The sequence below is a fragment of the Hakea prostrata genome, chromosome 5, assembly GCF_041222555.1.
Source record: "Hakea prostrata isolate BN-2017 chromosome 5, UWA_Hpros_2, whole genome shotgun sequence".
Classification (NCBI taxonomy): Eukaryota; Viridiplantae; Streptophyta; class Magnoliopsida; order Proteales; family Proteaceae; genus Hakea; species Hakea prostrata.
The window spans coordinates 11,786,173-11,801,108 of NC_142604.1; the positions used below are offsets into that span (position 1 = coordinate 11,786,173).

The 14,936-nt window shown below is 37.7% G+C and overlaps 1 protein-coding gene across 6 annotated transcripts; it reads left to right on the forward strand.

Moving 5' to 3' along the window:
* Window positions 1-1,638: 1,638 nt before the first annotated feature.
* Window positions 1,639-13,614, forward strand: LOC149015148 (uncharacterized). Of its 6 annotated transcripts, none has more exons than XR_016173677.1 (4): window positions 1,639-1,910; window positions 3,618-3,725; window positions 11,046-11,107; window positions 12,077-13,614. XR_016173677.1 is itself a non-coding variant. In XM_089157319.1 (4 exons), the coding sequence occupies exons 1-4, from the start codon at window positions 1,791-1,793 to the stop codon at window positions 12,834-12,836; spliced, it is 384 nt and encodes a 127-aa protein (XP_089013445.1). In that variant the 5' UTR covers window positions 1,639-1,790; the 3' UTR covers window positions 12,837-13,614. The 6 variants fall into 6 exon arrangements, 1 of the variants encoding a protein (XP_089013445.1); XM_089157319.1 differs by lacking the exon at window positions 3,618-3,725 and having other exon boundaries at window positions 12,077-12,201; window positions 12,760-13,614; XR_016173676.1 differs by having other exon boundaries at window positions 1,639-3,725.
* The last annotated feature ends 1,322 nt before the right edge of the window (window positions 13,615-14,936 follow it).

Below are 14,936 nucleotides of genomic sequence, written 5' to 3' on the forward strand. Positions count from 1 at the left end.
CAACAATTAATGTAGTTCAAAACCTTTATGGGATTGGGTTGTTCATTCCTGAAAAGAATAGCATTATGAGTCCACCAAATACTATAGCAGGTTATTATCATTATGGAAATTATCCACCTTAACATTGGACTATCAGTATGTGAGTTATAGAGTAAATCCACACAAAAGTCTTGAATGTTGGAAAACGGCAACAAGTCATAATTAACCCTAGAGGTCTTGCCGCTCAGATCCTTCATGTTCATTCACAAGTGAAAAAGATGCTAACTTGATTTGTTGCTTTCACCACAAAACACACAGCAATCTTAATTTGGAAGTCAATTGGTGAAAATCACATTACTGGGATTCTTGCATGGAAAAGACGCCAAAAAAATATAATAAAGGAAAATGATAGAAAAAGAGAGGAATATCAATGGGGGGAGGAAATCGTGAAAGAACAAAAGTCATGAAGATGCAAGAATTAATATAGAATGGATAACAAGGAGTGGTTGTAGATAGTAGAGGTAGACAAAGATGAATCAAGCATAGGTTTTAAAGTTCGGTTTTAGTATAACTTTCAAAGGTATAAATCCGGTATAAAATCATATCACTTTTCTAATGAATCCTAATTTAGAAGGGCACTCCAATTTACTACTCAACGTTTGACTGATCTTTTAATTTTTCTTAATCTGCCATGAGATGAATTTTCTTCAAAAGCATCTCCTAGATATGAGATTTGCATCAACCATGTCAATTGCTGCAAATCAAACATTAAAATACCCACTTAATTACATTGTTCTAAGTGTAAGTTCAACATCAGCATTGGGGTCTTTGTCCAAAAAGAAGAACTTGCAATTTGGAAAGCAATGACGTAAACGCCCTCCTAAGTCTCAGTAGATCTTGAGCCCCGAGCCGATCCACAAAGGTTCGTTCATGACAGTGGACCCAAGCAAATGTATTGTTGAACCTCATACAGTCACACTTACATGAGTGTCGAAGTTCCATGTTATGATGAATTATCTCAATTGGATCAGAATGGACCGATCCCAATTCTTGACTGATAAATGAGTTGATTTTGATTGACATCAAGAATTAGAAAATCAAAATAGGCCAATCTTTGTTGAGTGCTTCAGTTTATGATTTCATCTTCCAAGAAGATCACTTTCTTGGGTTTTTATGAACAATTGGGATCAGCTGTGGCTGAAATTTGTTATAGTTGAATTGTTTCCGCCAATTCATACTTAATTTTCTGAGATAATAACACATTTTGGAGTCAGGGTTACTAACCTATTATAGTATTAGGGTTTAAAGTTTAAACTAATTTACAAAACTAACTTAAAAAACAAAGGAAGAGAAAGAGACAAAACCACAAACTCTTCTAAACAAAATTGAGCCAATGCTTTTTTATTTCTTTTGGGACGGTGAAGCAATTTTTCATTAAAAAAGAAAAGAAAACTATCACAATCCAAACTTCCATCACCTTGACCGTAGGGGTATTTTAATATATTTTTAGATAGTAAGGGATTATTTTATTTTATTTTATTTATTTTATTTTTATTATTGGTGTTTTTTTTAATATTGAAAATGAAATGCCGTTCACATAGGTCAAATCCATAACCTTTCCAGTGAAAAGTATGATTTTACCATTCAATCAATCCTGGCATTGCCTGACTGAAGGGGATTAATTGGGAATTTTCATTCCTTTCCCTGATTCAAGTTTTAGCGGGATAGTTTGCCCAATTCTATTCATTTGACCTCTACTTGATTTTATTTCCTACATTTGTCATACTACGTTCTTGAGGTCCGTGCATACGATGATCGCAGACGAATTGTGTATACATGGAGATCTCGACAATGCCTATGTCGCTCTATTGTATTCGGAGAAAGTATTGAATGTGACGATCGAACTTCTTCTTCGATGTGATGTTTCACAGGTAAGGTGAACATTTGGCTTCTGTCAAGCCTAACCTGAAACAGGTAGATGAAGAACGTTACGGCAATTTGTGACTTTCCTTTATTAGATCTTACTGGTGTAGATTTGATTTATGTTCACTACTGATTGAACTATTATTATTTGCCTAGATTAGATTCTAGTTGAAACTTTGAAACTGCTTACAGTTCTCAGATTAGATTTTAGTTCACTATCAATTGAACTACTATTATTTGGATGAATAGACACATTATTCTTGAAGAACTTGATCGGCGAATGTAGACATCCAACAGTTATCAAGTGCCGAGTAGAGCTTGTTTGAAGTCTCTAAAATTCTGAATGTTATCCTCTATGCATGGCAAGCCAATTCATCCATAACTGGTCAATTTGACGTTTATAATGTATGTTGAGGTTTTACTTATTTATTTTTTAGGAAGGACCTTCGGAATTAGGAGAATCCAATTTCCTGCTTGGATGACTGTAAACATGAAAATCTTACATCTATTGGCGAGGTATAGGTTTGGATTTCAAACCTGACACTACATGTGCTGTGAGAGGAGACAACAAAAGTAGATACTGGTTACTAAGTACTTCATCAAAGCTATCTGAATCAGGTCTGAATCAATGAACTATTGGAAGTGTCAGAGTCGGTTCTAATTCCTAGCAACATTGGTTACTACTGATTACATACTTAAATGGAACTGATTTAAATACGAAGCATTTGGGATTGAAGGGTTTAAACAAGGTAACGGGTTTAGGATTCGGATAGAGTAAGGCATAAATGAAGGAAAGACAGAATTAAAAATAATAGAAAGAACATAGCGAGCCAAGGAGGGAGAAGTATATAGGGCATGAGCACTAGCTTCCAGTTAAAATTTGTCACTAAGAAATCACCTATAATATGATCAACGGAGAGAGTACTCCTCTGATACTCCTAGAATACACTTAGCACTTCTAGAGGCCCAAAATATATCCAATTTCAATCCATAGAAAAAAGAAGTCGACATAGACTTCAAAAAGAGTCAGGTTCTCTTCTATTGTGTTAGTTAAAGTAGCCATTGCTGAAACATCCATAGTGGAAGCTAAGAGAATCCCATGGTTTCATACCCTCCAGTTGCAACAGAGCCAGGGAGGTACAGAAACATTGCACTGATTTACTTGGGCATTAGCTGTAATAGGCTAATAGCTCAACATTTAGCATATTAAACAGAACGCGATGTACTGCTTGAGTTAATAGTTCTGGACTTTTGCATCCAACAAGGGTCATATTTTTGGCTATTAAGTTGGATTTGCATACGAGAATAAAACCTGATTTATATGGTTGTCAAGAAAAGGATTGTAAGGAAAGAAAAGAGTTTGTCAAGAAATGCCACAAAATCCGATCCTTGCCAACGTATAATATACATACCATAGGTAGAATTGCACTTGCTCAGTTCTCCTTGGCCATTTTCTACTTTGGGCATTAATATCATCAGAGAAGTTACGTCTAAGGCATTCGGAGAATATGAATTCACTCTGTGGCCGTTGTTTACTTCACAATTTTGTGTACAGTCATACTCAGTTCTAATGGCATTTAAGGTGGCCAAGTTCATCAGGGAAAATGTTATTTATTGTATGTACCACCAGAAGTTGATATCAGATCCAAAGTACCCACTTCAGGGGAAAGCTGATAATATTAATCTGACAATATTTGCGGGGTCATGTTGAACAGGTTTACTAATTGGTCATGGACCGATGGTGTGGTTGAGGCAGCCAACAAGAAAGCAAGTCGTCAATCTATGCTTGAAACCACGGGGTTCGGATAGAATTCAATCACTAGGTTAGCTCCTGTTGACGATGTTAATGTTTGATATGGAGGTATATCAGTAACATACCCTGTTTAGTGTGGTCTTCTGTGTGGTTGTTACTTTATTTTAATTTGATATGTGAATAGTATATGTTCAGCATAGTCTTATAATGTATTCAGGTGCACCCATCATGGAAATAGTGCAAGGCTCAAGGGTTGCCTTATTGGCCTGAACTCCAAATGATATTTGAATATGTTTATTTGCACAGAGATGGGGGCAAGTCTGGCATCAAATTGGGGGGGGGGGGGGAACAATGAACTATTTGGTGATATTCAGCTTGATCAGACATAACTAGGCCAACCAACACCTCCTAAACATTCGCCCAAAAGAAAAGGGGAAAAAAAAAAACCTCCTAGACAGTCTAACTGACGGATGTTAATGAGGTTGAGGAGAAGAAAGCCTGTATGTCATACCCGATAGAAATCTAGATTGGTTAGACTGACATGTTGGGCTGCTTTGGAGGGAAGACCCAGTAAGAACTGATCCAATCGGCTTTAATTCCAACAAGGGTTGAACTTAATATATTAAATAATCTCAAAAAAAAATTAGTCTTTATTTTTTTTCTTAGTTTTCTAAGTAAGAGAGAGTTAGGAGTTGACTTGCAAGGTAATTTCAAGTTGTTATATAGTCTTGGTAGGAGCTTATAATCTACTAATTGCTAGAATGAACTGAGATTGAAGTCTAAGTGTTTTTTTCTTTGATAGTGTGTGCTTGTACTAATTAGAATTTCTATTCCTAGTCCAGTTGTTGTAATAAGGTTAATTAATAGCCTGTATATTGCTGCCCTACTAAGGAGATTAGATCATGATAGTTTTATGCAATATCTACTTGTGCTAAGGAATTGCAGTCCTCAGCTGAGAGTTTCACATCAAGTATTTCAAGTCTAGATCAGGGTTCCTTGGTGTTGAAAGACTTAAAAACCAACATAGTAATTAATGGATGAAGAACAATTGAAGGTAGGTTTGAGAGTAGGAAGGAGGAAGAATTAGAGAAGAAGAGTAGAGCAAGTTTAAGAAGAAGGAGAATCGATTAGGCAAGAGTGTGCATTATTACTCGATAGATAATGTATATTAGTCTTCTGGTCCTTTTCTTGCCTCCCTAGAACTGAAGGTGGCCTTGGTTTTTGCCAAATTTGTGACTATACCATCTTGTTGAAGTTTATATAAAGATTTCCACTAAGCATGACTCCATCTGGGTCAATTGGATTCCCTCCTACTTGTTCAGATCTGTCTCCATTCGGACTGTCCCAACTCCTTCAAACCCATCCTAGGCCTAAAGGAAGTGCCTCCTCCCAAGACCTATTACTCTCTCTGCCATCTCACTCAAGTGGCTGATGCTACCTTCATCACCTTTTGGCTTGACTAGTGGCATCCTGGGTGTCCTTTACAACCTTTTGAGCCCCCACCAAGTCTACGGAACTTGTATCCCAAAGTCCATTTTACTATCTACCTTCATCTCTAGCAAATCTTGGGTTCCCCCCTCTGAGTCTCACTCAGGTCTGGTCCAATCTTTCCCCCTTGCTCCCTATCCCTCAAGATTGTACATCCGTACAATCTGGTACCCCTCCCCTATAGGTACCTTCTCCTTCTCTACTTGGAACCTTGGTGGAAAACCTAGTCAACTAGTCGCTTGGCACTCTTTGGTTTAGTTCAAAGGCCACGCTTCCCACCATGCCTTCAATAGCTAGAGAACGTTCAACGTTTGTCTCCCTACTAAATCATTCCTCATCCATAGACACCTCACCATCAACCCCAACTACGTCCTTGTTGGAATGGACTTGAAGATGTGAACCATCACCTCGTCTTCTCTTGCCCCTTCTCTCGCTTTATATGGAGAAAGCCATCTCCTCCATTTGGCCTTGCCTTAGATGCTCCTTCGGGTTTTCCAAGGGTTGGTTATGGCTTGGAGATCATGTTTTGGGATATCTTTTTTGTGATTTGATTGGCAAGTTGGTGTTTGGTGTTACGATTTCTCACTTTATGGTGAGAATAGAATCTTGGGAGATGGACCTACTACTCCAGATATCTGGACTTTATTTGGAAAGTCATTTGCTTTTTCTTTGGTAGGCTTGAGTTGCTTCCCTCTCCCTCGGTTTTGGATACCCATAGGATTAAGCTGATTGTTGTTACCTAGGGTCTAGGCTCTTCCTTGTTGCCACATAGTTATTTCTAGACCCCCCCCCTCTCCTTGTACATTCTTCTCCTTTCCTCTACTTTGAGGTTTTTGTAATGATATTTTTCATTCATCAAGAAAAAAGAAACACATTGTAAAGTACATCCCACCTCCTCAGAGAGGTCAAAGAGGTCAAAACTAGGAAAAGAGAAAAGTTACAACTTAAGTTGAGATGGACAAAGCACATGATGCCATGGATCTACTTTTGTTTTTCTATTTGGGTTAGTCAGTTTTGAGTTATGAAGAGTCCAAGTCCTTTAAAAGTTAGTTGTGGATAAAATAAGATTCCTTATCCAAAGGTGGTTCTTATCTTTTAGAGTTTGTTCTTATGGAAGTGTTAGCTTGAGTCTCAAGTTAAGTGTCTTTTACAAGATTCTAATCCTAGGGTTGTGAACTTGTAGTAATTTGATTCCTTTTGAGCGGTGGTAGTCTAGTGTTGGGATCCTCATCTATTAAGGATTCCCAACCCTAGTTAGATTCTTCTTTTTAGGCTATAAATAGCCTCTTCTTGCGTTGTAATTTTCAGTATGGATTATTGAAGTTTTGAGTAAGGACTGGGGATTTTGTTTTGAGGGGGCCTCGGCAGGTTTTGAGAAATTCTTTAAATTTCCAGCATCTTCATTCAAGTTTCAGCTCCTTCTCATCGATCCAGCAGCCTAAAAGCATTCTTCAAGCAATTCCCTGCAGCCTTCAACCAAGTTCAGCAGTTACACTGCACATCAACCACAGCAGCCTTTCCACCAAGTGCAAGCCCCCACCCTTCCCCACTGCCCCAAGGCCCCACGCACCCAACCCCTGCCCCTCCCCTGCTCTGCACCCTTTCCCCACCCCATGCCCTTGCTGCCTTACCACTCTAGTAGCCTCCCTAGGCCCTACGACTCCCCTGGTCACTTCACCTAAGACCCACGACCTTCCCAGCCCGTTTCCCCCCACTGGCCTAGCTCCTGCAAGCCCCCTAACCCCTCCTGCTACCCAAAGACTCCCTTAGGATTCCCTCCCTCTTGCTTTCAAATCCCAGCCCTTTAGACATTCCTTCCTTGTCCTTTAGGTTGCCCCACCCTTTAGAACTTAAACCTGCCGCCAGAATTTTGAATTAAGCTTTGTGTTTCTAAGTTTCTAAATTCTGCACTTCTTCTTCATTAAGAAAATTCTACAGAATTTGAACTTCTGGGATTCAATCTCCTTATAGTTCAGACTTTCCCCTACAACCACAAATACCTAAAACTTAAGTTCTGAAAGTATAGAACAGCCTCACAACCAGTTCTGAACTAGAGGACAGCAAGACCCCTCCCCTTCCTTAACCCTAGCCGAACCCTCTAAAACCCTGAAACCTGCAAATACCTAGAACCCTGTTTAGACTGTAACTGGATTTGAAAGTGTGAAAGCACCCTCTGAAACACTAGAATCTTCATCCTTATTTGCTGGAATTTCCTGGGAAAACCCTAAGTCTAGGGAAATTACTAAAATACCCCTAACCTGGACCTGGTTTATATCAATCTAACATAAAGTCCAAGTGTCTGGAATATTTGATGCTAAATTCCTAGGTAGTGTGAGGGATTCGGTGTTTGAAGTCCAGAACACATCAGTTGGCTCATTAAGTATGCGTTTGGTAACGTTTCCGTTCTGAGAAACTAGTTCTTATGCAAAACCGTTTTTTAATGTTTCTATGCTAAAAGACCGTTCTTTAGTTGAAAATGAGCGTTTGATAAATCCGTTCTGAAAAATTTTTTAAAACACTAAATAGAATATGTTAAGTGTTTTTTTTTTTTTTTTTTGGGGTTGAAAAATAATTTGGTGTTTGATAAACTTGTTCTAAGGCTTCAATTTGAACCAATTTTATCACTTCCGTTTCTGTTCTTTGGTAAAAACATCTTTTTTATGTTCTGCAAAAAGCGTTCTTTAGAACACTTTTCTGACTGGTCCGTTCTTAAAGAACAGAAGAATGAACCGTTTTATCAAACGCCTCTAACCCGTTCTTCCGTTCCCAAAGAACAGAAGAACGCCAGAAACGTTTTTTAAGAACGTTATCAAACGCGCCCTAAATATCCTTCGTCCACCTCAAGCTGCTGATAAAAGGTTGACTTTGAAGCAGCTGCCGTGAAAGGTCACTAAGTTCGGCAGATTAGTCCCCCCAAAACTTAACAATAATCCCTTTATCTGCCTCATTTGATCCTCATCATTTAAGTCTCTTCCTCACCAATAGAGATCACTAAAACCTCACCCAAGCCCTACTTACATACACCTTCTGAGTAATGTTAAGGTTTGCAATATTTCTGCCAAATTTCATTGCAAATATAAAGTGTTTCCTGAAAAATTTCAACCCGCGCTATCTACCATCGGATTGTCCCCCTACTTTTAGCCATACCATCTCCATAATTATAATCTTTGATCCAGCTCTCAGCCGCATCCATGCCCTAGAACCCTAGTTCTTGCATAGCCTTAAATCACCCTTAAAATGCCTAATTTCAGCCGTACTTGAATCTTCCTTTGGTTCTAGATCCTACATTTGGTCCTCAATCAATCGAGGCTATATCACTCTCTCTCTCTCTCTCTCTCTCTCTCTCTCTCTCTCTCTCTCTCTCTCTCTCTCTCTTAAATGAAATTTGAACATTCCGAGTAATTCTGGAAGGCTTAGAGCCAGCTGTAATGCTGTAGGTTAAAGAATTCTTTTATAGAGAATGAATCCAATGTAGCTGGCCATGAGAAACATCACCAACAACAATATAAGGAACTGTAATGAGACGGATGTATGATGCCCAAAAGAGTAGTCAAAGGCCCCAAACAAAAGATCACAGAGAAGGTGAAAACCTTAACTGCAGAAATTTAAACTTTAAAATGCAGGTGGTTAGGTTGTCTCTTTGGTCTAAAACTTTGACTGTGGACACTTTGTACTTTATAGTATAGGGAGAAAAGCACCCTGAATATCACAGTAATCAATCAACCAGTGACAGGTTCTCAGGAGAAGGGTTCTGCCTGACAAATTAAGGTTTTCGTAGGAACAAGGAAAATATTATCCTTCACATTAAATGTAGATGATCATTCTGTGAAAGTTATTGAGACAGTGCTTTCCAAGAACTTCATCACAGTAATGACAGAGTCCTGCTCATGATGCATATTCATCAAAAGGGTTCTGACAGATAGAAGCAATGGAGGTGGCTGTACACCAAAAAGTAGGAAACAACCTTAACTCCATTTCAGGAATCAGGAATTTATCCTAGACACTGAAAGCAAAGCTTTGGTCCTATGTGAGTAATGAAACCTGAATCATCACCTGAGCATAGGAAAGAGAGAAGATAAGTTGAGGAGAAGAAGAGAAAATGGGACACGGTGTGAATACTGCCCATGGTTTGAGAAAGCAGCAAAGCACTCATCCCCTAGGTGGAAGTTCCTACATTAAAATAATGCAGAAACGTCCACCACTTAAGGCTTGACTTAACTATAATCAAGGACAGAAAACTAAAACCTATAACACTAATACCCTTCAAAACCAACGTCTACTTGACTTACTGGACAATGCATTTCTTCCAAATCCATGTAAATCATGAATTCTGAGAGAGGATATAGACCTTTCTTTTTTTTCTTTTTTTTTTCAGTGACATAGTCCTAGATTGGTAGGAGACCAACTAGGGGCCAAGAATCCAGGATCTTAAGAAACAACCAACTTCTCGTAGGTCAGAATAGGGTTGGGGCTCGAAGTTCAAAGTTAGAGTTTAGTGGTATGGTTATGATCAGTAAGTGATGGCGATTCTATCAGCAAAGGTTTAGGTTGTTAGTGCAGCGGTTGTATTTGGATGTTGTCATTGTTGGCAACATTCTATCATCGAAGCACGGACACCTATCAGCTGGTTAGTAGTGAGTATCCTTGGCAAGGTGTATCTTGGGCAGATTTTTTGTTGGAAATTCTCGTTTTTGGTAGAAAATCTCAATCTATTTCTGGAGTAATTTTCTTTTATATACGATTTTCTTTGTGTGATCAAGATTTTCTCTTGAGAATTCCAAAATATTAGAGGAGAGAAGAATGATCACTGTTAGTCCAACACGTTCTCATGAGCAGTGGGGTGCACTTGTGGTGATGGGTTCGAATGGTTGATTGGATTCCATCGAACTCGAGGAATTATTTTTGAGTAAGTAATTACGTTTGCAACTTGTGTGTTATATGCTATTGCGACTTTTTTATTATATCATGAAGAGCCTAGAGTAGATTGGGTTGGGTTTGCATCAATCTTCTTTTGATTATTGGGAAGGCCGAGGCCTATTGTATTTGAAGGTTGAAGTCCTATCCTCACTAAGGTGTAGGTTGAGGCAAGGTGAGTGATATCTATGCTGCAGGTGACATATTGTAATAAGATGAGTATTGAACATATACGAAACCTTGAGGGATAATTCTTCTCGGGTTACCTTTCCTAAACTGTGATGGAAACCACATATATAATGTGCCTATGTCTGATTCCATTTGTGGAAGACTAATGTCTATCTTGTGGAGTTAGTTTGTAATCTTGGTAGAGACCCAGCCACATTCTAGTGGTATGAGGTGAGATTGAAAACAAAGTAATGGTGGTAAAGTTGAGCTTCTTATAATTTTTCTTGCAGCATTGGTCGGTTTATTATTTATCATTGGATTTCAAGTTGGTGTCTAGTGAAAATTTTCAAGTAGTATGATGGAATCTCCTTAATAAGTTGGTTTTCAAGGTGGCCGCTGGGCAGTACAACTCTTGCACTGAATGTATTTTCCAAACCTTTCTGTTCTCAGCTCGGGCATGCTGATCTTATCTGGGGTTTTGGGTCATTGATTCATGGCTATTTTCTTGGTAAAACAGTAAAAATGTTGCATACTCATATCTAGGTTTTTGAGTATTTTGTTCTCTGATAAATGGGCATTCTTCCAACTGCTCCAATATTATATTTTGTGTTCACGGGATTACATGAGATGAGGTGAAACTGCATTCTTCTCTTAGGCACATTCAAGAGAATGTCCCACCTAACACAATTAAATCAATTTGGTTACTTGGCCTTTACGCAGGTTATACTTTCCATTGAATTGTGTATGCTTTTTTTTTTTTTGCCTTTCCATTTTTCTTCAATTTCTATTTTTTTTATTTTATATTTGTGAAATTACCCAGTGCAGGAACTTTTCACCATACGAGCGTGCCTCTCTGGAACGTTACTTTCCGGCTAAAAAAATGTATAGAACCCTTACAACAAAACATCTGCTGATTTTTTCTTGTTTTTCCTACACCATTATTTTATTTCTTTTCCTTCAAGGAAAATGTGAAGATTTATAAAGTTGATTGGGTGAAATGGCTGATGGAAATCAGATAGAGGAAGCTGCAGCACAAATTACATGAGCATTACCAGAAAGCTGGTATCTAAAAAATTCGAATTCAACTTATATGTCTGCTCATGTCTTGGAGTTCTTTAATCAATAATTCCATCAGAACAAAGGCTCGTTCTTGGCTAAGCTTGATCTTCAAGGGCTCAACATTTAGCTTTACTATCAAGAATAATGGGCTGTGCATGATAGTTGTAATGCCCAAGCCCATGATCTTGATTGTCTCATTTGAAGACCAAATACTGTTTCATGATAGCAAGAAAGTGCTAAAAAAAAAGAAGATAGCAAGAAAGTGAGACGTTCGTTGGGTCATCATTTCATAGGAGAAGTTTTTCCCAATGCTATTGGCAGTTGAAATGGAATACCGAAAGAGAATTCATATTGGAAACGAGAGGCAGCAATCGTTCTCTCTGGAATCTCTACTACTATGGCTGATGACATGACTTGTTTTTATCTGTTTTGTTATTAAAGTGGCTGGGGGAGTGGCTGGGGATAAGGATAGGTCAAAGCAGTCCTCTTAAAGGAAGCTATGCTACGTAGATCATTGTTATCAATCAATTGAAGATTTGAATAGCAATTATTAACGAACTCAGATATGGGTCGGTGTAGTTGGTAAACCTGAATCCTTAACCCTTGCTACCGCACTTCTCTAGTGTGCAAATGTAGCTTAATCAATGTAAGCAATTATGAAACTTGACCAACTTAAATCACACGTTGGTAAAACAACTAGTTAAAAAGGCAAATGTGCAGCACATCACATTCCTGAGTGTGTTGAGATGCTTTCCTTGCGTTCTGAGTTCTAACTACGTGGTTATTTTGCAGTGGTGTTGACTTTGGTTTCTTGAACTATATTGTCTTGGGCAGAGCTTTCATCATTCAACCGACGCAACTGACCATTGAAGTTATGGTTTTGATGCTTAGCCAAATATCCCTGATGGGAGGAACAAGTAAGATGTCAAACACTTCTGAAACTCCTTTTTCAGTTTGCTTTTGTCTTCTTTTAAGTGTTTCATCTGTCTTGATTTAGTTTTATATCCAATTAAGTGCAAATCAATGACACAGCCGACTAAACACAAAGTCAAAAACATTAGAATATGGAGGTGGGTCAAACAATTAAGTGGGAAAAGAGGAAAATGTCAAACACTAAGTGAGTAATTAATGGAAAATTGAGAGTGGGAGTGGTCTCTTTCCATTCATTCTTAATCCACTTCAAAGCAAAGATAATGTTCAGTCAATCTTAATTAATATCTCTATGCAACTTTTAAAGCTCTTATCTACACGTGGTTAGCATAAAACGGTTTACATTGGTCAGTGGCTGTGTTATCAGTTTCTTATTTAATTTTAGTAACATGGACAAGGAAACAAATAAAAAGAACACAAAAATACACAGAGACGAATCACTTTCAACTTCCACCCATTGGTGGCAATGAACTCATAAAAGCCATAGCTTATCCTTCTTTTTCATGATGAGTCTTTATTATAAGGTTTATGGATTTGACTTGCAGTGTGTACCAGAGGAAGAATAAGGAGGTGGAGGAAGTTGAGAGATAAAACAGAGTGGGCCAACAAGCTCTGTGCATGAGATTGTTGAGACATTCTAAAATTAAAGGTCGGTTCATATTTGGAAGGACCGAAAGCTACCTTAGCTTCCATAGGAACAACCATTGAACATGAATTTATGCTACCGAGCCCACACTCAAAATTCCACCATTTGCTCCCCTTGATCCATTTAGTGTCCTTCAGTAGTAGCAGTAGTACTGAGTAGTGGCTCCCGTTATTTATTTTTATCCTGTCAGTGTTAGTTTTGGCCGGCGACAATGCAAACCCACATGGACATGGGTCCCCTGAACCAATCTTCTCACTTAAAAATTTTGGGTTCTTTAACCTTCTTATCTAATGTCATGAACCCACCTAGTATTTAATACATGTGGAGTGGGACCTCATCTCCTCTACTCTACTCACCACTTGATCATAATCAAATGGTTGTTGACATTCAATTTCTCAAATTGGGTTGGGTTCAATTATTAGAGTAAAGGCTCTTTTGGGTACTCTGTTCATGTCCTGACTACTACTACCAGTATTTTGTTCTCCTACGAAAGTGACCAAGTATATTTGCTTTTCGTTTTTTTCACTTTTTCCTCTTTTCTTACCCTGTTTTGAACAGGCTTCTATATATAATTGTCAGTCGTGGGCATCAGAGTCAAAGAAGAGTAGGGACCCTCAATTTGACAGATAGAAATTTGTGTTCCTCTCACAAATTATTGTCACACATATTAGAAGGGATTCATATCAGATTTTATTCTATTTATTTTTATTAAAATTTAGAGGCGGGTCCATCTCCTAATGCATGGTTAAAGAAATATAAAAAGAATGTAGACTTCTACTAGGATAGAAGATCAGAATTCATTGAAGACTGTAGGAGACATCATAGGAAAGATGATCCAGATGAAGAACCAGTTTTGAAGAAAACAATGCCGAAAGGCAAAAAGGAGGTATAAGGGTAATTAAGGGGATTGAATCCAAGATAAGTTTTGTTATTAATATTTTGATACAAGTGTCATTTCCTATAAGAGAAAGTGCTCTTCACTCGTTATAGTAATAATAGTCTCCACAAGCCTCAATTCACTGTCTTTGAGGTTTCCTATTCTGCTTTTCTTTCTTTCTTTTTAACTTTTAAGGCAATAAGGGATGGATAAGGTGCACTCATACTTCCACCGTTCTCTCTTAAGAAGATGTTTTGTTTTGATGGCACGAAAAGACATTTTCAGACCATGGGAACATATTCCAATCTCGTTTTGGTATGTGCCTTTGCCTTGAACGTTTGAGAAAATTAGATTATAAACAAATTGGGTGAACACTTAAGATAAGGATTTTATTAGGGTTTCTTTCTTCTTTCTTTCCCTTTTTCCTTTTTCTTTAATGGTAAATTATTCAGTCCACCCACACCACCACTTCCACCAATTGGCCGGTTTGAAATTATCAATATAACTTTCTTTAGATACATAAAATATATTATTAATAGACTTAAAAATAATTAGCCATTATACACGTGGCACATTATCATCGGTTATCCTGCATGCAATAAAAGTATAATATTTTGCATTATACCACGTGCCAGAGAACTATTCGATTCCCAATATCAAGATGGATGTGATATTAACATTTGTAATTCGACATATCTTCCATGCATGACAATGAACACAAGCCACCTTGAAGAGATTCTTCTCAAAGAATAACAACTATGGAAAAGGTTCCATCATCTTTCTTTTTTTTTCAATGTATGCTTGGGTTTGCTTCTACTTTGCAAATGGAAAATATAGTTTTGCGAAAATACAAAAAATGATTAAATGATAACTTGTCTATACATATGTGTGCATCCCTTATATGAAATGTAAGTAAAGTTGATCTTTAGGGTATGATGAGATCGTTCTCAGCTAATGAAACTGATATCGATGCGTCTTTGCCATCAATTGAGATTTGAGTTTTGTATTGCATTGATTTATTTTAGTGTAAATATCATAAGGACAAAAAAAACATGAGATTTAATGTGATTCATACATAAACATATTGTATTATATTTAAGTGAAAATTTAAAGAAAGTAGAATGGTGATCTCTCAAGAACACATTTATCAAAAAAAAAAAAAAAAAAAAAAAAGAAAAAAAAGAGGAAAACTCATGAAC